At 38.9% G+C, this 27646-nt stretch overlaps 1 protein-coding gene and 1 long non-coding RNA gene across 6 annotated transcripts in view; one reads left to right on the forward strand and one right to left on the reverse strand.

The window, feature by feature from the left end:
- Window positions 1-27646, forward strand: part of LOC146593455 (uncharacterized) — a 331583-nt gene that overhangs the window by 284864 nt on the left and 19073 nt on the right. The gene's annotated exons all lie outside the window — the stretch shown is intronic.
- The window catches only part of ANTXR2 (ANTXR cell adhesion molecule 2), a 121936-nt gene that overhangs the window by 23837 nt on the left and 70453 nt on the right, over window positions 1-27646 (reverse strand). Inside the window, exons 15-17 of one of the 3 annotated variants that reach the window (XM_085309238.1) lie at window positions 27320-27487; window positions 25985-26065; window positions 22916-24799 (exon numbers count right to left, since the gene is read on the reverse strand). In XM_085309238.1, the coding sequence (XP_085165364.1) occupies window positions 24785-24799; window positions 25985-26065; window positions 27320-27487 (264 nt within the window). In that variant the 3' untranslated portion in view covers window positions 22916-24784. Of the gene's footprint in view, window positions 1-22915; window positions 24800-25744; window positions 25868-25984; window positions 26066-27319; window positions 27488-27646 lie in introns of those variants that run through there. The other 2 variants (XM_085309236.1, XM_085309237.1) reach the window with 2 other exon arrangements.

The raw sequence follows: 27646 nt of genomic DNA on the forward strand, positions 1-27646 counted from the left end.
AAGGTACAGCAGAGGTCTCAGATCAGCACATAATGTTACGTACCATATGTGCTGCGATACCTATGCACAGGAGGATGATTTAAGGACAGAGTGTTCCGTCTAAATTGGAGTAAGCTGTCAGACCAGAGATGGGCTTGCATGTTTGAAAGTCTGCCACTTGGACATTAAAACAATCACATGCCAGAGCTCCTGCTTTCCCAAAGGGTCGTACAGATTAAACTCAAATGATGAGGTTAATACGGAAAGAAGTGTTCTTAGTTATGACTACTTATAGAGACAGGCTTTCTAAAGAAAGTTTCTCAATGAACAGCTGATTTAAGTGAAAGGAGTAACTCAGGTTTCCATAGGGAAGGCCATGGAACAAGCACTTACAAGAGTTTAAGAGTTTCTTCCTAAGACTCATTAATAAAGGCTTCATTAATAACATATTATATAAACATTAATGGAACTGTAGAAGCTGACTTTTGTAAGAAATAGGAATTATGAAATTGCATGACAGGGCAAACTTTGGAATTTAACTTTCACTGAAATCCTGCCTCCAATACAACATTAACCTGATGAAAAGCTTTAGCTGAATTCAAAAAAAGCTGAAAGGAATTGCTGGGAGAAATTCTGCCCTTCAGATGGGTACATTAACTTTGCTGCATCTCCCAGGAGAGAGACGGCTTACATTTTTTCCACAAAACTGCAACCTTTGAAGGTCAAGGATGAATACAGGCAAGAGTGTAAGGAACGCGTAACCCTGAAAGAAGACCAGAAAAAAACAACTCAAAAGACAGGCATTGAGGCACTTCACTGATGGCAGCATTTGATATTTTAGGAGAGCTTAGTACAAACTTCTAATTTGGTAGGAGGAAGCTTTGTAATCTTTTTAGCATTTGGTGCAGGTGAAACATGAGCAGGAAGGAGAAGCAATACACTTGGAGGAAGTTCAGGGCCGGATCCTGCCGCGCTCACCCTTTCAACCTCATCTGTGTAGATTTCAGTTGCTTCTGCAAAACCCGAACAGACATCTGTAGAGTACTGCAGACCAAAACAGCCTCACACAGGAATCCTCTACTAGCTCTCCACTGTTTTACTGTGATTTATTGCTCTAAATGGAAGCAATATTTATTTTAAGCATCAAAAACTCATTGCTGCAATGTGTCATCTCCAGGTGTATTAAAGTAAGAACTGTAAAAGCTTGGTGTGGAGCTAGTATCAGGAAGCACTCGATAAAAATACTTCTGTGAAGTACTGAGATTTCCTGTATAACAGCACTCTGTAATGTGCTATCTGTACTAGAGTAAGAGCCCAAATGAAGAAGCTGACAAGAAAGTTGGTGGTGTTGGTGAACAAGTCTCAGCACACAGCTAAGCACTGACAATACATTCAGCGAGGAAGCAGACTGTTGGCTTTTCAGCTGGCTGCTCAGCCCCCTCCCCAAGTTCCATACCAAAGCAGTTACAAGCATCTAAAATAAGAAGAAGGACAGATGTTATCCATTCAGGAAAAACAGGAATGGTTTTCCATTCTTTTCAGAACCTAAATGCAAAATCCAGTTGCAGCTGTGCTCATCCGTTCTCCCTTACTTTCACTTCTGATAAATGAAAGTGTGCCAAGAATTTTTCTTAATCTGTGTGTAAAACAGGGAGAATTGAAATAGCAGCACATTGTGTTAAGGAAGTGTACAGACCGTTATTTTCTCCTCACCAGAAACATGCCATAGAGTCTCAGCAGTTTCTGAGGGCAAGTGAGGAAAAAGGTGAAAAATCTGCATGTGAAGAATGGACAGTGGTACTGTGTTATTCCTCTGGCCTAATATAGCCACTCCTCACCTGCGTGGGACTTCTTGAGCAATCATTTTAAGTGTAGGTTATGTTCAGTTAGATAGCAGTCTTCCTAACTGGTACTCTGCCTCCTTATGGATGCTGTATTTGTTAAAGGAAAAGCCTTTCCCTTGATGCTTCTGTTTGCATTTGTCCTCCACAAGGTACAGCTCATCAACTGGAACTGTCAGGCTCAGTGGAGCAAGACTGAACCTTTACTGAGAATCCTCTGGATAGAAAATATAGGGTATAACTGGATAGCAGGCCTAAGGTTTTCAGGGAGAATAAATTCTTAGCGTTAATAAAGAAGAAAAAAAAAACTTTGGTATCTCTGAAAGGATATTCTCATTAAGGCTTCACTAGTACAAGTACAGACAAGGGAAAAATGTTTCTGCTCTTTATCCTTTTTGTACTTCCTCCCACAGAAAACTGATTTGGCTATATCTAATTAAAAAGAAGAAAAAAAGTGGCATAAGCTTAATTAAGATTTTAATTCAGTTACAAAGCATGAAAATATATCACTGCAGACTTAATAGTGACAATAAGAAAATACCGTACCTATTTCTCCTCTGTAATTGATATAATAACAAATGATGAGGAAACCTCAAGAGGAGAAATGGGTGAAAAAGATTTTATCTGATTTTGAGCCCACTCAGACATGATGCATTCACAGTGGGACGACACTACGTGAGGTGGTGGGAGTCCCAGCTGGGATTCTGTGTCCCCTCTCTGGAACACACCAAGGTGGGGACTTCAAAAGACACCTCCTCTTCTCTCACGCATTTCTGTCTACTGTGAACTGGCTGCTGTGAGGCTGGCAATTTGCAAAAGGACAGGAGGAGGAGAAAGCAGGAGAAATAATGGACAGAAGGAACACATGGAGACACAGCAGACAAAAAAAATCCCATCACAAATATGTCTATTTGGTAAAGCTCACCAGGCCTGTATCAACATAGCTTCATAAGCCAAGCTGATATGTACCAAGAGGCCAGCTTTTGTTTAAGAGCTAAATAAGAAAAAGAGCAGGTAATAGTACTGTACTATGTGCATGAATTCTATACAAGATAGTTTTTTAGAAGCTAGTTATACTAGCACATTATCTTAAAATGGACATTAGCTTCTCCTGGTTTAATATAGTGCTCTAAACTCAGCAGGAACTCACACAAAATAGTGGCACGTGCGACCATCAACAGGCACCTAACCAAAATAGTTTTTGAAAGCCTTTAAGAAATTCAGTGTGTTTGTGGCTGCATGCAAGCAGCGCTTCAGAGGTGCTACTAAGAAATTACGTGTCTGTTAGCTCAGATACTCAAGTGGGATGTTCTTAACAACCTGCTGTTACTCTGGTTCATTCAACCCCACTACTAAGAAAAAATAGTCCCACCTTGGCAAAGAAGTTACACTCTGTTTGCACCTAGATCAGAAACACACTGAAGTCCAACTACAGCCACATTCATAAGGATTCCCAAACTTTTTGGACCAACAGACTGCTGTTCTCCCTCAAGCCTTCTGAGAGATCACCATGCAACAGTGCTGTCAGACCTTTAGTGAGATTAATTACAGCTCCACCAAGCATCAGCAAGTCTCCCGGCTGACTAGCGCCCTACAGCCTGGAACCACTGAGCTGGGATATATGGCACTGGGGCACATCATGCCTAATAGCAATGCTTAGCTAGTTCTGGTACTAGAAGCAGGACTACTATTTTACTACACGTACTTCACAGTTTGCTGCTTCTCGGGAGCCTGAGGATATACCTATGCTAGCAAGGTTCTGTTGCACCTGGTACTGGAACACGGACATATTCTTTTGAAAAGGAGAAGAGAAACCAGGAAAATGTGAAACCTTGGAATTTTTCCCAAGCAAAATAATGGCTTTCTTCAGCAGTTCATAATGGTTACACTGCAAGAATGAAATGCAAACTCGTCTCAACTGTACGGCCTAATAGTTGGAAGTGGAATGGAAATGAATGAAAATGAGCCAAAGGCAACCTCTCTTCCAGCATCTATGCAGAAATCCTTTTTTTTCATATTCACATCAAGATATTTAGGATCCCTCGAAATGGACTGAGTTTCTCTGAGAAATATCTCAGCTTGTACAAATCATATACATTTTTAAACTTTAAAAAACCCCAAATTTAAAAAGCTAGTTTTATGATTTTGTAGTTTAAGAAACTTAACTCTTCGGCTTATTGGAAGATTTTGAAACTAGTTTAATTCTCAGTCTTTCCATATTAATTTTGCAGTATCAGATCACATCCCTTTAGATGAATTAACACAGGGTTAAAAGGAGAGGAAGTGACTGCTTTATTTTAAATGCTACTTCTTTGTTATTCAGGATGCTTAATATACTGAGCACTATGCAAGAATAATTACTCCTATTACAATCATTAAAAAATTATTATATCACCTGAACATTAAAAAAATGCTGTAGTAGGAGAAAAAAGTTCTGAATTTTACAATATCGTATTTCAAGAAATAGAAAGAGAAAATATATATATTACTAAATTAAAAAAAAAATCATCTTCACACTCATCCATCTTCCTCAATCTTTTGTCCCTGATAAATGGCAAGTTTAAGATATTTTCCTCAGGGAAATAAAGGTTTGCATTTTTTGCATGCAGGAAAGGCAAGAAAAACTGGTAGCTCAAAAAGGCAGTTCACATGACTGTGGGCAGACATAAGACTTTGGAGCAATATGGGATACATTTGCAGTTTAATTTCAATAGGCTGTTAAGCTCTTAAAAACATTAGGTATATCCACCATTGCTTGCAAAATCTTTCATGTCTTCAACTATTCCACTTCACTGTTTCTTGCTTCTGCTTTGGGGTCCCACTTGGGAGTTTGAACTCCAAGCACACTAAGCACACAGTCACTCCTTTCCTTACGTTAAAGACAAGAATGTCTTTGTGTTTATAGACATATGTGTGTATTATATATTTTTTCCACTATATACATATAGATAGATAGATAGATAGATTTTTTTCCTTCCAAACTTTTAAAGATCATTCAGTAAATGCATTACTTTGCAATTCTAGTCTTCTTACTATACTTGCAGCAGGCTTTTCAAAGGTGAGATTAAATTGGCTCAAATGCTGTTTAAAGCTCCTTCTCTTCCGTAGTAATCTCTGTCTTCAGCAAGGCTATAAACTAGTGCTTGGCTGATTATCATTCTCAGCTGCCAGGTAGACTGGCAGCACTATGTTTTCAGCGTTCACATTTTTCAAACTGTCTTAGGTTTCCCTTTACCATAGAACTGGATCTCTTACCATTCTGCTCACATCTCTTCAGATCATGGTATTAACTTGCTGTTGTAATTCTATAGTCATTAAGGACTTCTGAACAACTACAATGAAGCTGTAATGTTTCTGTTAAGTCACATAAAGGCTAAGAATCAAGAGAACAGGACATACCATGTTGGAATTCAACAGACACAAGAAAAATGCAATTGAATCATCATGTCTTAACTAAAAAAAACTTAATGTAAATACAGCGTTGCATTAAAATAAGTAATTATTAGCTGGTATTAATCATTAATTTGGAGAGCTATCCCCTCATCTTCTGGAGGAGATATTAAAATGCAGGTTAGGAGGAGAAGTTACCCTTTGCATTGAAAGTTAAGAGGGATAATCATAGTGTAACAGCAAAGAATGGAAAACTGTAGAGAGGAGGGAAGAGCACTACTCATTATACTGAACTGTGGTTTTTATACCTTTAGGAACATATAGAAATAGCAAGCACAGCTCACTATTAAGTGTACATCATATCCACCATAATAATCGATGGCATCTCGCAAACTGCTTATATGAAGATATAAATCACCATTTGTAGAACTGAAAGAGCTGGCATGTAAGAATCTGCTTACCACTAGAAGAAAAGTTATCTAACTCAACCTACAAGTTGCAAAAGACAAAAAGGTCAAATAAGCACTAATTTACGATGAAACAAAATCACGTTGTGTAGCAGGGCATTTCACCTAGCGACAGATACATTTTCTCTCTGCATCTGGAATCTTAAAAACGCTTTCTTCCCATATCCTCATCAAAGCAAGGAATTCATTCTCTCTGTTTGGATGCAGTACTAAGTACCTCCAGAGGTACTTGGAAGTCAGAGATCCTACCAATTTCATCTTGCATCTTTTTGATTTTCCTAATCTGAGTCTTAAGGCACTTCACTGGGTTGTCCTAAGCTTAGGTTTTGAAATCCAAGCTGAACATTTTAGCAGTACACAGGAATGAAGCCAAACAATCAGACATAATCCATGCAGTATTCCCTGCAAAGGTTAATGCTGTTCTCCCACAATTTTGAATGTCACCTTCACTAGCACATACATTTTTGCTTTTAATACCCTAACTTTTGCACAATTGCTGCCAATAAGAAATCAATTCAGAGAAAATACTGGCTGGAGAATTATGCCCCCTGTGCATCATGATATTGACATTTTCAAGTAAGCCATTGTAGTAAAGACAAAACTGTCTTATTAGTGACAATGTTATTTTAAACTGTATTTTTCCTTTAGAATCAACCTCTCTGCAGTTTCAATCATACATTGTCAACTGAATCACGAATCAGTTGGCTTCATTTTTCACCTCTCTTTTCCTTGTTTAAAGAAAGACAAAGAAGTAGCAATAGGAAGAGAAAAAATAACTAAATAAGAGCCAAAGATGGCCTGATGCCAGAGATGCTCTTCCTCTTTCATGGTATTCTCCAATGGCTCCACATTCATTTCCTCAAAAAACAGTTAGTTCTGCAAGAAATCAACTCAGTGAAGCCTGCTTCTCTGCGGACTGATACCTTGGGGGAACACCAGCACAGATACTCATATTTGTCCTCGGGGAGCTGACTGTACTATAGCCTTTCTTCCCAAGGAGGCAAAACAAAACAAAAGTCTTCTTTCTCTACCTGGCTACTTTCTTCTTTAAACACACAGGAAACGTGACGTCTTTGAAACCTCTACCTTTCTGTAAAATCTGGCAAATTGGCTCTAAACTGACTGACAGTCAGAATATCCCTGGTCTGGCTCATTCCCTCCCTCATAACACAGTACCACCAACTCAGTCTCATCAGGAAACCACACCAAAATGTGTGACTGCATTTAGGTAGACTGCAGGACAAATCCTTCTTGGAAACCCTTGCCCCAGCAGTCATTCTTGTGTCAAAACTGCCTAAAACTCCTTCTACTTGTAGGCAGGGGGCTATGTTTTGCAAAAGGTGAGCTTGTGTTGAATGAAGGAAAGCTGACAAATGCCCAGTCTAGTTAGACACATCCACCTCCATTTGCAGTGGCATTTTCAACAGGTGCAGCCCAGAGACTTGCTGGAGGAAGCAACAGAGTCAACTGGATGGCCTCAGAGGAAGGGTGGCCATTTTAGCTAACTGTGCAATTGCATTTTCAACATAATTAGGTGCCTAATTGTGCGCCTAGGCCTAGCTGATGTATATGCACGTGTATCTAATTATGATTTATCTAAAAACTCTCTGACCATAATGCCTTGCTCTCCAATCCAACACAGGCAATCATAAAAGTGAGAGAAGAATTTGAGTCATTGCGATTTTCTTTTTCCTAGCTTCAGTTTTAAATTGATTTCTCCTTTTTGTTGTTGTTGAAACAATTAAAGCTAACTGCAGAAGGGAACGTCCAAACAGCGGTATTTCTTAAAGACAAACAAAGCACTTCATAAACACTTCTAAAAAGCAGTAAGGCCAGGAGGAGATTAATACATGAAATTTCTATGTAAGGCCTTCAAACACTCTGATGTTGGAATTATCCAGTGAGGTGAACGTCAGACAGTAAGAACCTCTTCTAGCAATCAGTAAGATCAAAAGACATCTTCTTTCAATGAATGTTAAACTGGAGCTGCAAAAATAACAGCTTTCACTTTGCAGTGAAACAGAAGTTTGTCCCTTCACTGATGAAAGCAAAAATAGCCTTATACTTTAAGAAAGCCCTAGCTAAAAATCATACTATGTAGTCCCCCCAAAATGTAGGAAAGATTGTTTTTTCTGCTCCAGTTGACATTCTGATCCCCAAAAGCAAAATGTTAATTTGCATAATTTCTCCTTTTTCATTTTGCTCAGATGCATGTAAAAATGAGGATGTTGATATTCTGGAAGACAGATGAGGAAAAAACATGAACTTCACTCTTTCATTGTTCCACTGATGCACAAATTAGTGGACCCCTTCATCAAGCTGCAGGCATAAGCATAAAATTATGTTCTGGGCATTCAGCAGCACCCTCCCCCCCAACCCAGCATGGGACAGGTTCTGCATCACAGAAGTCAGGTGAGATCCACCAATTGTGGGTTGCAAAATCCACATCGCTGACCCATGGAGGCTGGAGTATACACCATGTAAGAAATCTTTTGCAGTTCCACGAGGAAGTGGGGCCACTGAACTGGCAATGCTCTTGACCTAAGTCAGCCATCGGAGCTGTGAGAGACAGTACTTTGCTGACGATTCCTCCCAAAGAGCACAGAATGTTTCAGTTCCTCACTATACTTTCCTCACTCAGCAGAATCAACCTTCAACTTCTTTATAAATTGCCAGAGTTTGGAGGAATCTTGCAAATGCAATAAATAAGAGCATCACAACATACTTCATACTATCTACCTGAGCAATGTAATGACTTCTTATGCTACCCACTGTCTTAAGATTCTGACTGCAGCTGTGAAAGGCTACCAGCAGTATATTTTTGTTTGCTAACTATAAGCTTCATAAAAAAGCAAGATAAAAAAAGCATATTCTGCACTTAAATTAGATTTCTTTTACCTGAAGTTGATATATTCTCCATATCCCTTTTTATGGTTATTCCTCTGCCTTGTAACATGAACCTTTTTTAATACAAGGACTGTAAAATTCTCAGGACCAGTAAGACTCCATAGCTAAGCAATCAACACTCTTAATACAAATAGCAGTGTGAAAACATCTATTATTTTCCTTCAGTGAAACACTTGCAACCTACGGTATCCTATCATTCTTTACGGCGTATGATGTCAAAAACACTTACTGCACAAGCAGAGATCTGTGTTTCTTTTGCCACAGACAATAAATCTTTAGTGTCTTCTCTTGATACGCATCACTCCACTTGATCTCAGGAGGCACTATATGTCTCTTTCCCTCTCCCTCTTCTAGCAAGGTCACTTGCCAGTGATGATACAACTTTTCCAGAAGGTATAGGAATGTTCAATAATTAATATCTACTGATAATTGCTTCCCAAAGCAGTACTTTAAAACTCTAAGGCAGGTTCTTCACAAACTTACAGCTCAAAGAACCCTTAAAACACACTTGAGTAGCACAGCTGGAAAAAAATTAGCCTCAAAAGCTTAAAATGCATAGAACGAAACTCACCACTGATATAACAGAGCTGTACCCACTTATGCCAAAAGGTAATTCAGCACCTCCTCTGCCACCAATCTTCATTGTTTTACTACTTGCCTGAGAAAAGTCATCCAAATACAAATTATGTAATCAGCTGTGAACAGGAAGATAGGAATATCCCCTGTTGCTTTCACTACTGCATATATAGGTTCTATAGTAATAGTATCATAGAAATATTACTATTGTTTAGTAAAATATCTTTTACTGCAGGCTCTACAAGATAGACAGTGAACCACAATGGGAGAGACATATCCTGACCCAAAAGTTTTGTGAATACACAGCACGATTTGCTGTCACTATTACTTGTGCTTCCTTCTACCAGTGATTTCATATTGCCAAACTAGCTTCTTTTTCAGATGATCTCAAGTGAAAGTGATGCTTGACAGAAACACAAATAAATTGTATCCAAGCATGTACTGAAAAAAATAGATCATCAGAAGTTCCTTGTAGTATCACTTCCTCAGTGTCAGTTCCTCACAGAGTTTACAATTATTTGACTGAGGTCTGCACTGGATGCAGTAATGGGAGACTGATGTTTATTCAGCAGAAGCAGAGTTCAAACCACAGAAGCCATGACAGTTTTGGCCTCCTTGTCCCTTTCTCACATTGCTGTTTTCAGAAGGTGAAGAGGAAAGAGACTCTCTAAGGAGTCATCTGTAAGGATTAACTAGTGTTGACTCTCCACTCTGCCAGCCATGACAACACTTTTTACAGAATTTGATTTTTTCTTTTCTGTGAACATTCCTCTCTTTGATACAGATCTAGCAGCTGGTTCAACAGAAAAAAAAATCCTTCATAGCCACCAGGTTGATTCACAGAGCATTGCAAAGGTGCAGCAAGAACATCAGCCATACCTGCCCTCCCTTAAGTTTTTTTCTCCCCATATGAATGACCTCCTAACACCACAGGGTTTGCGGCACACAAAGGTGTGCATGGTCCAGGAGTTTTAGCACCAGAGGAATAAAAGGAGGGATGGAAGAACTCTGCTGGGGAGAGTGCCATCTCTTCCAAATTACACAACAGCCCTCCACTAAAATGACATTGACAGTTGTTTATCTCACTCTGCAGTGAAAAGTGTGCACAGGCTGAGGACTTCCATTGCTTGTGAAAGAGTGAGCTACGGCAAACACAAAATGATATATCCTGTAGCATCTGCATACATAGCAGAGAGTCAAGACATGCTGGCCGTAAGATTCCCAAATGCAAAGAGGCAGAGCACTGGATAAGGTTGTATTAAGCGGTTCCTTTGTGCTCTTCTGGCCCACAGCCAGCAGCAGAGCAGAGCTGTGGAACATGTTACAGCTCGGTAAAAGCACCGTGTGCTGCCACATGGACTCCAGCAGGAGGTCAGGACCAGAACACCTTCTGGATGCTTTACATCTGATGGGATACAGTGGACAGTGGGGCAATCTCATTCTCCCTGATTCAAGTTATCCATTGATATTGCTTGAGCACCGAATGTTTTTGCTATCCAGTGAATGTACAGATGAAATGTGTGTGTGTGTCTGTGTGCATGTATGTATACACACACACACATATATATGGAAGCCCAGTTACAGAGAGATTGTCAACATTAGTTTAGTATCCAGTCACATGTCACTTGTATGTCTGAGCTGACTAAGAGGAGGATTTCTGTGAAATAGGGGATGACAGGCAGTAATTATTTCAATGCAATACTTGTACGCTGAACGCTGAACAAGGGTGGCTGGGATGAGGTGTCAACTGCCGGTCATTAATGCTGACAGGGGCTGCAGTCAGCTCTAACTGCTGTCCCTCTCCCAGGTGGGCTGTCCACTTTTGCCATGATCTTGTCTCCAAGGAGGACTGAAGGGAGTCTAAAGGGGCACGGCATAGGCCCAATACAATAGGTAAAGCAGATAGGAATATTAGTTATTGTTTAGCACAACCTAAGCATAAAGCCTTCCATGCCACGACACTCTGCAACTAAGTAGTATACATTTTTTATAAATATATATGACTTTTTACTGGACTTCATTTGATTTTTATGCTGTACACAAGGTAGAATTTCTTTGCCTTAAGTCCATGGCAAATATGAATGTATTTATTAATTAAGCGTCTCCACAAGATTTATCACCACAGTACTGCACCTGTGTATTGTATCACAGAAAAGAAACCCCAGAATTTAAAAATGCTATCCATTTCTCTTTTTTAGTGACTAGTTGATTCTGATAAGGCAGGAACTGGTGAGTAATACCAGTAGGGTATTAGACCGCTGATATAGTATCATAGTATGACACTGAGCTGCACTCAACAGAGCTATGGGAAGAAACTTATTTATATTGCGCTTCTTTCTCACTAAATGTCCTTGTCTCTGCTTTAGAGTTTAACTCTCCCATTTTCACCCACTGCAAGGGGAATGTGAACTCCCCTGTATGAATCAGTAAGCTATTGTTCCCAGAGCTCACTAAAGGCATCCCTTCATCCCCCCACCCCAGGAACAGTTTTGCCTTCATTAGTTGGTGTTCACATCATCTCCATAGAAATGTCAGGTACCATCACTGGCTTCATTCTTTATTTTGTCCTCCTCCTCAGATGCTGTAGCCTTTAGAAACCTGCTGCCCCCATCTCTTGTGTCTTAATTACCACCACTGTCACTCTGGGGAAGCCCTGCTGCTTTGCTCAGAGCAGACGTGCTGTATTTAGTGGCGCAGCTGCTGGGATGTGCTGAGTGGAAATCAAAAAATAGCCAGTTCAAAGACCTGCTTTCTGTTCCTCTTAGATATTCCTCCTGTTTTTTTTTTTTTTTTTTCCTTTGAGTGTACTTCCTAGCCCCAACCCAGTCTGCAGCATTGGTATCTTGATGGAGACAACAGACTGGGATGCAGACTAAAAGAGGTGTCAGATGACAAGCTTTTGAGTGTAGATCTATGCAATCCCTAACCATCCTGAGTAGGAAAAGTAAGGAGAAGAGGCAGACCCTCAATGCTGTGATTTATCCTTGCGCTTTTGGTAACAGTGACAATACAGCACAGCTGGGACTGTCTCCCAGAGAAAATTACTGCAGTCTCCTCTAGAGACACACCATGGCCCATCTATGCAGGGCTCTGCTGACAGCAGCAGAGGTGCTGTAAGAGAGGACTGCAGCATAAAGTAATGGCAGGTTCAGTAAACCGAACAAGTCTTTCTTGCTTAGAGATTGATCAGTACTGCTGTCGTACACTTTATGATATGTGCTAAGACAGCTCACATCCTCATGTTTTTCTTTCGCAATAACCTTCCTAGTTAGTATTTCTTCTTACAAATTCAGGAATGATGTTCTACATGAATAGATCTAATATTTTTTAAAAACCCAAATCACTGTAATAGTCTACAGAAAAGAGCTCACAAACATTATACTCATCATCAACAACTCAGTGGTATTACCAATTACAGCAATAGGGTTTATGAAGACCATTAAGAGGAGCAGTCCTGCAATCCATACTCAAAGGGGCAATTCTCATCTATCCACACAGTTCTGAAAATTCCAGTAGGAACCACCTGACTAGGGTAGAAATGCAGATTTGGGGCAAATGTCTGTACTTTTACCTCCATGAAAACGTGTCAGTAAAGCATATTCTCTTCAAACAGAATTTCCTCTCTATAGTGATTTAGTATACTGSTTTTCTCTTGACTATTTCTAAGCCAAATCCTATTTTTTTTTTCCCTAGGCAAAGCATTTATAGTTTTATAAATCAGGAAAGACCGACATAAAAAATGCACTAAACATGCCTGAGAGTATTCACAGAGCACCAACTGAGCATGTGTCTGACTCTCCCTTAAGAAAAGGGCTTTCATTATAATCAACATAGGAAATATAGATTAGGAAAAAAAAATTAAGACTATCTTCTTTTGAACTATTAAAATGTATTCAACCTAAATTTCTGGCAGGCCTAAATCAAAGGTATTATTCAGTACTCCATTAACAAACTGTTACTAAATCATAATCACTTAGTTCTCTCTCAGTAGCACCTATATCCATTAGCAGCTTCTTTTACTCCACCAACCACAAGACAGTTTACACCACTGCATTTTTAAAGCAATGAGATTAAAAATATTAGATCTAGAATTCACAGAATTCTAGGTCCCACAGAAACATAATCCATTATATCTTCCTGTTCCTTTACAAGTCTTTCATTCAAAATTTTTTGTTAGAAATGTTATTAGAGGGGGGAAACGTATTTAGTTGCCAGTATAATCTTAACAAAATGTCCCATCAATTCACTAGCCACCTATGATCTCTGTCCATCTGCTTGGGGTGCATCCATGTCATATTTTCAAAGGGAACTGATGTCTACCAATGCATGGCAGCTTGGCTGTTAGGCTTGACCCTGAATATCATTGTGAAAGTGACTGCACAAATAAAAGATCATTCTCATCAGTTGCCTGAGACTCAAAGTGACTATTAGCAAGCAGAAGCCTTGGTCTGTGGATATTATTATTTTATTAATGAAATTAAATAAATGACCTGCAACTAGTTGTGGTTCAGCTAAGATAGATACTCTAGATTCAAGCTAGCTGACAAAAGCCCTACAACAGTGAGGGTAAATGGTACTGTCTACACCAGTTGGGAAATGAAGCTGAGAGTGGGGCAAAAAGGCAGCAGAAAATGCAAAATCACTTTCCTAGAGCAAGCAGTAGTTTTCTAGTGGCAATACACAGAGTTCATTTGATTTAGAGACCTGTTAAGAGTTTCTTATGCTGGAATGAGTTTGTGTTTGGAAGGAAACTCCTTCCACAGAACGGACTAACATCTTAAGACGCTATCTAATCCTTGGCCAGTTGTCTACAAGCAATCCTTCAGTAATGCTGAAGATATATGCGCTCAGGGAAAAAGGTGCTGAGAAATAATGTGGCAACATGAAGATTCATTGGCAGCATGTACTTGCCTTGCTATCTTCAGGATTCCTTCTGGGAAATCATCTATGCAGAGCTTCTCTCTGCTTTCCCAGGACTAAGATTTGGGGAGTCATGGGATAAGATCTCTCTTGAGGGCCTTCTCTTCTTCAGAACTCCATGGCTGGAATACGTTAAGGGAAATATCTTGTGCTTGGCTCTGCCTCTTAGACAGGTGGTCGGTACTATTTAAAAGCTGTCACTTGTAAGTGCAAAAGCCTTCTGCAGAGGACTCAAATCACAGCAACATGTGATTACACAGCACATGAGATCTACGGTTATCATCAAGGTCACTATGAAGAGGGTTAGCATTTTTGGAAGAAGGACAGTATGTTGTGCAACTAACCACAGCAAGAAGGCTGCCTGCCATGATACACGTACCACACTCCCACATTTGCCAATGAGTTCTAGCCAGAGCTACTTCTCAGTGTGCGATAGCCATCATTTGGTCTTTTCAGGCAACATGAGAGGATATGGACTCAACCTAGTGMAATCTGTATTCACTTCATTTTAGTAGAGTAGGAATAGAGGCTCTGAATCAGAAGTGAGAGAATCACTTAAATACTCTAAATCTAATCACCAGTGCAGGCTCTTTGGGGAGCAACAGAGATGGAGTCAGGAAGCTTTTAATGTTTATTGAACCAGGCACTTAACAAGAATTGCAAGCCTTGGACTTACAGAAGTATGGAATGACAATGTTCCAGAGCTGACTCTGCACTAATACCTATCTGAGTTGACTTGTGTTTTACTTTTATGCAGATGACAATTTAACTGTCCTTTATTTCAACTACACATAGAAGATGCAGTAGAGATTAGTGTCAGCCATTTAGATTTCATACTTAAAGTGACACACTGAAGAAACGTACCAAATTCCCCCAGAATCTCAGTGRGTATCAAACTCCCTTAACACTCCTACAAAAATTTTCAACTGTGAGTCATCAACTAACTTTCTTTTGGGATCATTTTCTACAGGTCCCTAAAGATTTCTGTCCATCATTTTACAACCATTCCAACTTTTAGCATGTTTTATGTTGTACTATAATACAACATAAAATATCCTCCATCTACTTTGACACAGAATGATATAAMATCTTCTACTGCTGCCCTGCACTTTCCACCTGCATTTACCCTTTTCAATCAGACAGTAATATTTTGCATCCAGCAAAAAAATATATATATTTCAAACCGTTAAAGGAGTTCTGTTGTTTCCATTGGAAAAAAATGTGATAACAAATTCCAAGAAAATCTAAGGCTCTTTAAGTTGATCAAACTGATTTAAATTGCAGGATATGGATTACAGAGTAAGTAACAAAAATAAACCAACATTGTGGGAGAAAACTGTGGATAGACATGTACATCAAAAACAAAGTAATCCGTATACGTGAGTGAGAAATCTTGAGCCCTAGAGAGCAAGCAATGCAATAGTAATTGTCCTTAGAGGGTTATGTTAAACATTCAAAGGCTATAGGTCAGTGAAACTGTTACTTATCATCTGGTTAGCTGTCYGACAGAGGCTGTTTAAGAAAGATCGTGAGCTAAGCCGATTTAAATTGAAGTGATTGATTTTCATTTAGCATTTGTCCACCACAGTTATCAGAAGTTGCAAAATTCATTTCAGAGTAACTTGAAAGGAACAGAATCGTATGTATCCATATATATTTAGTGACATGAAGCAGCATTAACAACTCCATTACTTGTAATTGAATTAATTTTTTTAAGACTGTGTTTAAATTACATGAAAGCTGTGACACAAGCTATCAAAAAGAAGCATATTCAATATTAAAATTTAATGTTAAGGATGAGAGCATACCATTATGTCAYACTGCTGGGGCACAAAACTCAAATGTATTGAGACATTCTAATTAATGAATGGATGTCAGCTTGAACTTAAAAATATACCGGGATCTGGCAACATACTGCACAATCACTTCCTTTGCTAGGTAGAATTTTCTGCTTTATACAAAATATGCAAATAGATGAAGATCAGAGGCATATGTTACCTTAAAGCACCCCATAAAGACATTAAAGCTGAGTTGTTCAGAAAATGTGACTCATTATGAAAACTCAGTTATTTTAAAATGCTAATAACTCAGGTGTTTAACTTTTTGTTAATTCTTAATGTATCTGCAGTTCCTTATAGACTACAGACATGCAAGAATTAATTCTAAAAATAATAAAAATGATTTTGAATTATGAAAGTGTAGTAAAAATATTAGAGTAATAAATATAATTTTTCAACTGTTTTTCTTCTTTTCCTCCCCACTATCTATCCCTAATTGTCATATTCGGTAGCATGTGTGCTGTAGTCCTTCCTCAACTTTTTATCCTCGTTTCTTCCTTGATTCTAGAAGAACTATGCAATGAATGTCAAGATAATAGAACAGCTCCCTCACCCCACTTTTTTTTGATAATATTGTATTCAAGCTAATGAATGATCTGCATGCATAAAATTATTGACATGAGCAACTGTTTTCAGGCTTTAGAGACTCTTTTGTATTGGTGCGCTAACAGTATTTGGATAGGGGTACTTGACCATGCTCTGAGCTCAGTTAGCTACAATAAATAACAAGCCCATAATGCATTCATCTTTTGTGATTAACCCATCTTGAGCTCTGGGCTGTCAAAGCTACTTGGAGGCAACACTAATACCTTGAAAGTGGTAGGTAACCTCTCCTTTTCTGAATACCAGGCGTATTTATTCACATAAATTATTTGTACAGACCTCCTCCTAATGGCAATTAAATCATGSTGTAAATCTGTGTAAACAAGCCAGAGCTCTACTGAAGAATTTTAGGATCTTTTATTTCTACAGCAATGGAGAATCTTATCTCAGATAAACTRTATCATTGCTAATAAACTTTTGGAGCATAGAAGCTGAAGTGACTAATACATCATTTCTGCTCCAAGTAACGTCTTATCATTTAAATGCTGTCCAAAAGCAAACTCAAATGGGCCGGGACACAAACCCAAAATGAATTCTTTGCTGATTCTGAGTGAGCAACTACGGAGCTTTTCATCCACTTTTCATCCACTGTGTGCATTACCTACAATGTGGTTTCAAATGGTTTTAATTCCTCTCTCTTACCTGTGCTTCATAGGAGTCTTTGGCATTTGGTATTTGTTTTTATGGGATGCCTCTGTGTGGTAGTGCAATAGTTAACACATATCTATTTATGGAAGAGAAAATGCAATTTATTGCAGAAAATGAGCAAAAGCTGTGGATAACATTTTAAAGAGGCAACACAATACCAAGAAAGAAATTATGAAAGATGTTTCAGATTGTTTGGTGTGTATCTCCACTAACAGYGGTCCCTGCAGCACAACAGCTGCTTTGTACGGCCTAGCTTTAGGTGAGTCAAGCAATGGATTTCCCTCTCTTTCCCAGGCAAATCTGCTTCAGTCCTCGTGGCAGTCATTTGTCAGTGAGTCCTCCTTGATACTAAGCTGAATTTCTCCCCTTCCTAGCAGTTATACCTTTCTCTCTAAACCAAAACATCTCAGACTGTTCTTGTTTGTTGTGAATAGTTTAAGAGTAGACTTTTCTAACTAAATAGTTGATATCTTACAGTATCTGCCCTCTGAGGAACAGCTGCGAGAACTGGGCCTGTTCAGCCTGGGGAAGAGAAGACTGAGGGGGGATCTTATCAATGTGTACAAGTACCTGAAGGGAGGGTGTCAGGGGAACCAGGACAAACTCTTTTCAGAAGTGCCATGTGACAGGACAAGAGGCAATGGGCAGAAACTGAACCACAGGCAGTTCCGCCAGAATGTGAGGGGGAATTTCTTCCCTGTGAGAGTGACGGAGCGCTCGGACAGGTTGCCCAGAGACGTTGTGGAGTCTCCTTCTCTGGAGATCTTCAAGGTCTGCCTGGATGCAACCCTGTCTAACATGCTGTAGGTGACCTTTCTGAGCAGGGAGGTTGGACTAGAWGATCTCCAGAGGTCCCTTCCAACCTTACTGATTCTATGATTCTATGAAAGCTGGACACARCATGGCCTGGCAAGCTCTGCAAGAAACAAGGTTTCCACTTTCAATGACAGAGACCTTAGAACAAGAGGCTTCCTCAGCTCTTGGCTCCATTTCTGTAAATCTGATTAATATTGTAAATAATCATCCGTAAATAAATTAAAGACCTGTAGAAATTTAGAGTGTAGCCTGAATCTACACAAAATTCAAATGCCAGGAGTCTGTCACAGYACCTTCTCTTCTTGCCTAGTTTATATGCTCAGTCCATAATTTAATATTTCCTCCTGCATACAGTACTTCAGCAAACATCAAAGCAGAGTTACTGGGATTTACTACATAGTTACATAGTTGTAACTGTGTATAGTTATACGTCTATCCATTCTGGCTGTCCTACAGTAATTTGTTTAAAAATAAAAAAAAAAAAAAGGAAAAAAATGAAGGCCTGAACATTTATTCAAAAAAATTGTGAAAGATAAAAATGAAAATGTTTCTTCTTCAGATTTGTATGTGTCTGATGGCCACAGGCACATAACAACATGTGCTGCTCTTTTATTAAACATGAATGTGATAGGAACCTGCAAATCAAAGATTTCCATTTAAAAGATAATCTAGATAAACAGCATATTTAATAAATACAGATGCACATACCTATCGACATATATGGAAATATACAGGTGAGAAGTGTAGCCTATRTATATTTGATTTTCATCAAATTTTGCCAAGGAACTATGATGCTTCTGTGCATATATATATATCTACCACTATTGGCATGCATACACACTATGTGTGTGTGTGTGTGTGTATACATATATATATGTGCAGTTCATACAGTTATATATATGTGTGTGTAAATTGTGTGAATGTAAATATAAGATAGGACATATGTCCCAAAAGTCCCAAAAGAGCATCTGATGTTGATAAGTAGACAGTGTGTTAAGGACCTTCCTAATTAATAACCCAGATTAAAACCTCTTGGCAATCAATTAAGATTAATGACAGAAGTCACTCTCTATCCCTCTACACTCGCATCTCGGGCTGTGAAAACCCTGGGTCGTGAAACTTTAATCCTGTTATCTGCTGCCTTCTCTATCTGAAAAGCCTACAGATTAGCACAGCAGACATTATCGAATTTACAACCAGCCGCTCGGACAGCTGCCCTACTTTCAGCAGTTAATGAAAAAGGAACTAATCTGGTTAAGAGCAGAGGACTAGTTCATAAATCTGGACACAGAAGACAGTTAAAGCTGTCACATCTCTTCTTGAGAGCAGCAACTGAATTAACCTGTCAGCTTTCTTGCTTTTCCTTGAAGGTAGTCMGTCTTTCTGTAAACTGGACTAATGAGATATTCAACATTAACATAAACTACGTCAGATTCCACTGTACATAAAGACTATACCCAAGTTGGGAGTTGCATTTTATGACTGAGCTTGGTTAGATATATACTGCCTTCTCTTCAAAGCTTGGAAGCCAGGTAGTGATTAAATACAATTGCTTTTGCTGCAAACCGTTCCATAAAAAGATGCTTTGAGGAATTAAGAAAACAAATGTGTTTTTCTCTTTTGAATCATGCTCAATGACATGAACCGTTACTGACAAAAACTGAACTGCAAAATGAAATGTTTGCTTCTTCATATACCATGGGTGAAGAAAAAAATAACTGTAATGCTCTTCAGGGTTGCAGAGACTATATTTGACAGCTGTAACAAATTCACACTCCACCCAGAAAAGATTGACTATTTTTTTTCTTAATAGGCATTATCCCTGTGTAGCCAGCACAGCTCAAATAACCATGATGCCCTGTATGGTATGTTTGGTGTATTTTAAGATGCCTAAAACACTCAGCTAACAGATAGGTGTTTGTAAACTAATAAAGACAGCAAGAATTCCTCTGGCTGCCCAGCCTGGTGACAGCTCAGGTTTTTAAAGAGCTCTTCTGAAGCACAGAATAGATACACAAAGGTACATGCCATGCTCCAGGATGATGGCACCTCCATTATGTCCTGACCATGTAATGAACTGTTGTCTAACAGAAACAGTGACAGCCTCTGTGAAGCAGCGCACTCACCAACATGATACTGACTCCAAAGAACTGTGCAAGATCTGTTAGACCTGCTTTGTCCATTTTACTSTATGGGACTAGCAGACAAACTGGTAAAAATGTCATGACCTCAAGACTGACATGTAGAATTTTTTGAATACTATTTCATTCATACCGGTGTTCATCCTCTTGCTAATGACTTCTGAAGGCTCATTTTAAAAAGAACAATAGTGTACATCTGCACAAAGGCTGAGAATGAAAGAAATGATTGCCTATATATATATTGGAAAAATCCCACACCATCAGAACTTGTATCTGTGCACATGTTGCACTTTCAATAAAAGTACGTACTGCAGCTTTCATTGACTGAGAGGTAGGAAATCCAGAGACTAACATACTACTTAACTTAAACCACTCTGACTAGGGTAGTGCGTCTGAGAGGTAAACTTACTGGACCCTGCTGAAGGGGACCCTACAATCCAATTTAACAAAGTGAAGCTATGATACCCATTTATGTCAAGCATCCTTTTGGAGGAATTTCTGCTATCTGCATGTATTAATTACAAAATGTTCTTCTGGGTCTTCAGCAGAAGGAAACRCTGATAAATAATAATTAATAATCATGCTTATCTCTTAGCTATTACTTGCCATTCGAACAAAAGCGGCAGGTGTCCTCTCCAAAAGCAAACAGGGTTAGGAACTGACGTACAAAACATGACTTTTCCTTGTGTGCAGGCCAAGAGAAGAAGCCTCTTTTTTTCCTGAAATTTACTTCTGTGTTCACCAGGATGCATTCTTTTATGCTGGAGACCAACCTCTGAATTCCATCTGAATTCAGTCTGAATAGAGCAGTTTGAAATGGATACTCTTAAAAAAAAAGGTTTTCTTCTTCTTTCTTTAATGGTGAAATGAAGCACAAGACATTTTTATGGTAATCTGGGTCTATTTTGGAAGTTTATAAAAAACTTAGGCTCAAGTTATGCTGTCATGTATGTACAGACAAATTCCTACTTAAAAGTAAGGGCAGAATGGAATATTTTGGTAGAAATCATTTAAGATAAAGAGATGCTCTTTAGTTGCCTTTTAATCTCATGCACTCCAAAACTAGTTTTTCATCTTCTTAATATTGCAGCAATTCAGCAGATCTGAGATAAATATAAACTTTGCTACATAAATAAATACTTAAGTACTCTTTTAAAATTCTCAGTCAATATTTTCTTCAGCATAATCACTTTCATGTTGCACTAAATTATGCTATACTATATTATCATTGAACATGGAGCAAGTCTCCAGTGAACTGAGTCTTATGTTGTAATACAAATTACTGCTGAGAGMAGTTTGATTTAAAAACATATTTTAAACCAACAACTGCCCTAATTGTAAGTAGCTGCAGTCATCTTTCTCTGTTACTTTTAATTTCTGCACATCATTTCAACAATTTGCAGTTGTTTCAATGATTAAAAAAGAAATCAARTCACCTTCATTTTCTTGACCTCCTTGAGGAAGAGGTCCTCCTTGGAAAATGGCCAAACTGTTTATGATTTTTAGAGCTTACAACAATAAACCGACAAATCCTRCTATCACCAGTCTCATTCCTGTTTTCTATTACTCTTTAGCAAGCAAACATTCATAACTGAGTTATAAAAAACTAGGCTAGCAATAGGAGTGCTGACAGACTGGCAGCTCCAGTGGAATGTAAGATGATGAACTGTCTATAGAACCCTATTAAAGCATTTTTTGGAATTGAAAATTATGGTACTGCTAGGCACTGTAATTAGTCTTTTTTTTCCAAAATACTGAACTTTCTCTTGGCAGTGTAAGGTTGGGTGCACTTACAGCCACAGACTTCTAACACTTACTATTCCACTCTACAGTCGACAGTCTGAGCAAATGATTTAGTAGTTTCTGCCTGTAACTAATGTAGGAATTACGGAACAAACACAAAGGGAACAATGTGTGCCTCATCTAAGAGAAGAAAATACCCTGAAGGTGTTTTGAACTGTAAATTGTGTGATGCTAGCAGAGTTACAAGACTGAATACAATTCCTTTGCATAACATGGAGATGCTCACAGAAGAACATTACATAAAAATACATACCTGTGTTAATTCTGCAGACTTTATTATAAATTTTTTTAAGGGTGTAAATGCTGGTGGGTTTAAAATTTAAAAATGCAAAGATATTTTAATTTTAGGCTGTATTATAATACAAAAAATGAAGGTATTCTACAGTTCTACTATGGAAAGTCTTCTAGAATTACCTGTACATTTCTTCTTTTTCCTGGGCATATATATCTATATGCATCCTGATTGTTCAAAACCTTAAACTGAGGGCTAGGATTGTGGATTTAAGAGATATTTGTATGCATAAATGTACACAGAATCAGAATCTCACCCAGTATCAAACTGTGCAAAGTAGCAAGGTCATATAAAGAACATGAAAAACTCTAAAGATTAACTTCAGGTGCTAATCTGTGAATAAAAAAAAAAAAAAAAAAAAAAAAAAAAAAANAAAAAAAAAAAGAAAAGAAAAGAAAAAAAAAGAAAAGAAAGAAAGAGAGAAAGGGAAGAATTTAGATAAAAGTACAGGACTTGAACACACACAGCAAACCAGTGCCAAGTTGCTTTCTCACACAGTCACAAAATCCATGGAACAGGAGTTTCAATACAGAAACAAGGGCAAACTCTCCTCTGCAATGCCACAGGAACAGCACGTGCATTCAGCACTGCTTTCTAGCTGAACCACAACACTGTGGTCTGAAGGTTGCCATAACCTCAGATAAAACCAAGACACGCTTGGACAGTTAACTGGTTTATCAAACAACCCGAAAAATGCTATGCTTCATTCTTCTTTACCTCTTTAATAAAAAAGGAAGAAATTATAAATTAGAGTATGAATGCATAGTGATGCATCATTTACAAATTATCTTGTTAGTGCAGAAAACAAAACATTGCTTTGAAAACAAAACAATCTACTCATGCGGACTCCACTATGTTTGATGGGAGCCCTTCAAAAGAGTTCATGGCTTAATGGAGGCTGTTTATGTGGGGACTTCGATCTGTACCTGCTGTCCCCTGTCACTCCCTGGAAACTTGGCGGCAGATGTTGCAGCGTWAAGTTGTCTCTGAAGTGGCTCTGTGTCCCCATCTCCCCACCACAACAGAGTCAAACTATATTAGATCTCTTTATTTGTGCCTGAGGCATGTTTGGGAGCACAGCTGTGTCCACCCCCACTCTACCTTTAGTGTTTCAGCCCCCAGGCGGCAAATGTGAGACCAAAACTGTTCTGCCACTCTTAACTACATCTGCTGACAATCCAGCAGCCTCGCTGCAGGCTGCTGAGGACCTGTGCCTCTGCTCTAAACAGATGTCGGCGACAACCTGCTAGCTCACACCTGTACAAGCTTCCCTAACCTCACGGATTGCTAGCTGAAAAATTCATGCCTCAGAGGAGTTCCGTCCACAATCAAAGCTTCGCAACTCAACTGCGTGCAGCAGGGCCACCCTCAGCATTATCTGGCAACATAGAAAAGGTGGGAGAGAGGAGGAAGAAAAAGCTTTCTCTGCTTTGATACTTCATGCCTACATTTCAATTACTTGATCAAGGGCTTGAATTCAGTGGTGAATTCTGTAAATGGGAACTACCAAGTTCCTAAGCAATAAAGAAAAAAAAAAGTGACTAGTGTTTACCGTGACAGCGCTTCCAGTGTACGTGCGTGCATGCATGTCTCACGGTGCACACACGTGTTTGCTGATTTATTTACTGACTTAAACCCACAAGGCGTACAGCAAGGGATCTGTACCTAGCAAGTTACGAATAAGCAAGAAGATCTTTTTCCAAGATATAAAACACTCTTAGCCAGACAGAAACTGCATTCTTATAGAGCTATAGGTCACACGCTTATTCATCAGCACAAATTCTACTTCTCTTTTCTATGAGGATTACTGAGATAGTTCTGTCCTCTGTCTTTTATAAACCAAGATGTTGGTCAATGTCTTCCTGTAAAGCCCAGACAGAACAGATGTCTGACTTCTCAGAGGTTCAAAGAAGCCTTCCATAGCTGCAATTTTTATAGAAACTACCTGGCTTAATGGTCACAAACCCTCAGAACAGAGCTCGACTAAAAATTCGTAGCCCATTCAGTTACCATTTAATCAATGTTACTATTATGCACTCAATTTACTTATTAAACTGTGATGTACTGTCTCTTTTGCATTGTAGAATTACTAATTCTGCTATGTGTAACATGTTTCATCCATGGCCAAGAGTACATAACTTGCAAACACTACTAGAATGTCAGTATTTCACAGCCATACACAGAGTATGCTCCCTATTTCTAGCACTGCACTTTGTCATTCTGTTCCTTCCAACACTTGCTCTTTTTTCTCCTAAATAAATCTTACCCTTTCTTCCTTTAGAACAGTACTAAACTTCATCCTACTCACCAAGAAAATAACCCAAGTACTAGTTACCTCTCATTCTCTCAAAGGTAACTCCTTCCCCTTAGCTGCTCTAATTCTCATGCATCATTTTTATAGTGCATATTGCAAAAATAGTGTTCTGGAACACTGTTTCAGTAGCATTAATCCAATTTCTTTGAGCTTTCTTTGCTATCACATTCCTCACTTTCATTGCTCTGCAGTCCAGAGCAGATGCTGAGCAGGTAGAGAATTCACAGTCCAGTGTCAAGCTTCTGTATATTATACAGGGAGGGACTAGGAGGAGAGAAAAGGGACACTTCGAGTTGGATACCGAAGGGGGACAAAGAACGAACATCATAACAATATGAAATGCACTTACTGATGCTGTGCAGGGAGAGAGGCTGCAGGGCCCCAGTGGCAAGAGGAAAGAGGATCTAAGGAGAACATCCCCACTGAACTACAACTGGGAAGAACAATTCTGATTCTTCATATAAGCATCACACATCTCCCAGAAACAGCTGATGCTTAACTGCTGGGCTAGATCCACAGTGAATGTAAGCTGGCATAGCCTGACTTCAGCAGAGTTCTGCTGCCTTGCAGTGTCTGAGCATCTGATCTGTCATGCCTATCTGGGGCCAGTTTACTGAGAAAAAGTTGGTCTCAGTTAGAGGAAACAGTTTGCTCCTAAGTTTCTTCGATGTGTCATGAACAGGAAGCTGAACTGTTCTGGTAGATTTGAAGTACTTTAATGATACTTCAGTTTCCAAAGTAAATGCAGTGATTTAAAGTAATGCTTTCTTAAGCTGCAGTAACCAGAAATAAATGATCTAGAATTACTGTAAAAGATCCAAATAATAACTTCTCCTGCTACTTCCCAACCATAGCAGTCTTTGTAGTGGAAGCCACTTTTTCATGGGTCATTACCCTATGAAAGAAAAGACTGGAGAACAAGTTCCCTCACTTCTTCCTGTGAATGCTGYATTTATCATGCAGGGTTTTTTATCTTTTCTGTGCTTCTTTAATGTTTTCTTTTTCAAGGGCTCTGAGAATATTGAGCATGGAAGTTATCGATGGTCACTTAAACTGAAGGTATTTTTAGTGTGCTCGTTGCCAAACTCTAGCCTTATAAACAGCTGGATTTAAGAAAGATTAGCAAATTTGTTACAGAGAGGTTAGACTGTATGAAATCTGCACTATGTTTTTGTCTTCCAACTGCAAACACACAGAATACTTACTTACAAAATTCTGCATTATAATTTCAGGAGATCAGTGTTTCTGCAGCATTTCTTTTCTGGTGTGGTACCGTCTTTCAGTGCGCTTTTTCCCCCAAGCATTGTTTTTCTTCTTGTACCATTCTTTTGACTGCATGGCTTTCATTAGTTAAGTTCATGGAATTACCAGCRCTCATCTGCTGCTAAACCCTTGCAGTAACAAGCCCCTTTTTGCCCACCCTAGCTAGTACACTCACAACACACAAACCTCATCTCCTTGCTGTGGTCGCATCAAAGAGACTCTGTCATACTGTCGTCGTAACAGTGCCCACAGTGCATCAAGTCGACCCTGTGGCAACAGAGCAACAGGACTTTCAGTATTATAAAATCAATCAATTTGAAAAAGTCCATCACATGCTAACTTACTATTTAAGGAGATCCATGGAGAAATTACTGGTATAATCAAACACCAGTTCCTTAGAGCCAGGTAAGGAAAGCATAAAATTAGACTGTATCACCTTACCACATAGCAGGCTTATGCAGTCTTTTCCATCAGTGAACACAAGGTACTTTTCTTTACCTCCACTGAGAACTGAGTGGCTGTAACCTGCCCCATGTTTATTTCTGAGTGATCTTAAAGTAACATGTTTGTTGCCAATACTCTAGAATGAATTGCCACATGTCCATCTAGGATTTCTCCCACATAAATTTGAGCGTTTTTACAGCCTGTATGAAGCAAATTCACCGTCTGCAGGAAGCCTTGGGCCTGCTAGGCACATGGCATATAGCTGATACGTACTGTACAGTAAGTCCAACTTGTACTGAATGCATCAGATTTATTGTGAGTGCTCAAACTGCCTGTGCAGAACACGCACAGCAGCTCTGATGCTGGTCAGAAGCATCCCACTCAGCACGGATCAGTGATTCAGGACACTTTGGTGTTAAGAAAGAACATGTAAGGAAGGATTAGTGAAGACAGAATGGCCTTATCCATACTCTTAGTTAAACCTGTCTATTCACTGCCTATATATATTTAAAGAAAGATGTTTATGCCCCTGTCTTCAGTTTTTGAGACAAGCTTGTTATGTTCTGCTTGTTATAGGTTTTGCTTGTTATGGGTTTGCAAGTGTCTCATACCTTCTTCATAGGCAAATGCCTTTATTTTATACTATTTGTCAGGTTTCACTTATCTCAATGAGAACTTTGCATTCTGCTGCTTTATATTATTTTTTTTCCTTTCTTGATTGGTTATGTAGACATAGGTTGAAAACTTAGTAAATTGCTACAAACTCTGTACAGAGAGCTTTATGCTTAATTAGATATATATTGAGATAGACCACAAGCATATAAATATATTTTGATTCTATTACTGTAAGACATGTCTCTTTCTGTAGAAGGATAACAGAATGTGATACATAATGCCAAAGCAGAGCACTTAGGGSCACAAGGTGCTCCATTTTTTTGTGCTGAGTTGGAATTTACTTCGAGAACTACCTGAATGGGAATACTTGAGAAATAAGCTACAGTTCATCACGCATAAGACCGGTAAGGCAGACAAAATTCTCCCTTTTGTACAAAGTTATTGTACCTAAGGCTAGATTACCTTAATTGGTGTGTACCACTTCTCCTGAATGACTGGTGAGGTAGGCTTTGGTTTAGGTGGTTTAGGGTGAAAAGGTTCTTCTGTTTCTTCTGGGAGCTTCACCACAGCATTTTTTGCTTTTTCTAATCTAGCCCCTTCTTCGGTAGATCCTTTATCACCCCAGCGAACCTAAGACAAGCCAGAGCACAGACATAAATACACTGTATGCAAAGGACAAGGAAATTGTGGTAAATGGGAGAAGTATCTGAAAAAGTTTCAAATTCGGAAGAAATTCTGAATAAACAAGAGGGAAGTACTGAAGAAAATGTTCACTCTTCCTGTTTTACT

This window comes from Rhea americana, unplaced genomic scaffold, assembly GCF_003343005.1.
Source record: "Rhea americana isolate MKP2758 unplaced genomic scaffold, rheAme1 scaffold_294, whole genome shotgun sequence".
NCBI classification, from domain to species: Eukaryota; Metazoa; Chordata; class Aves; order Rheiformes; family Rheidae; genus Rhea; species Rhea americana.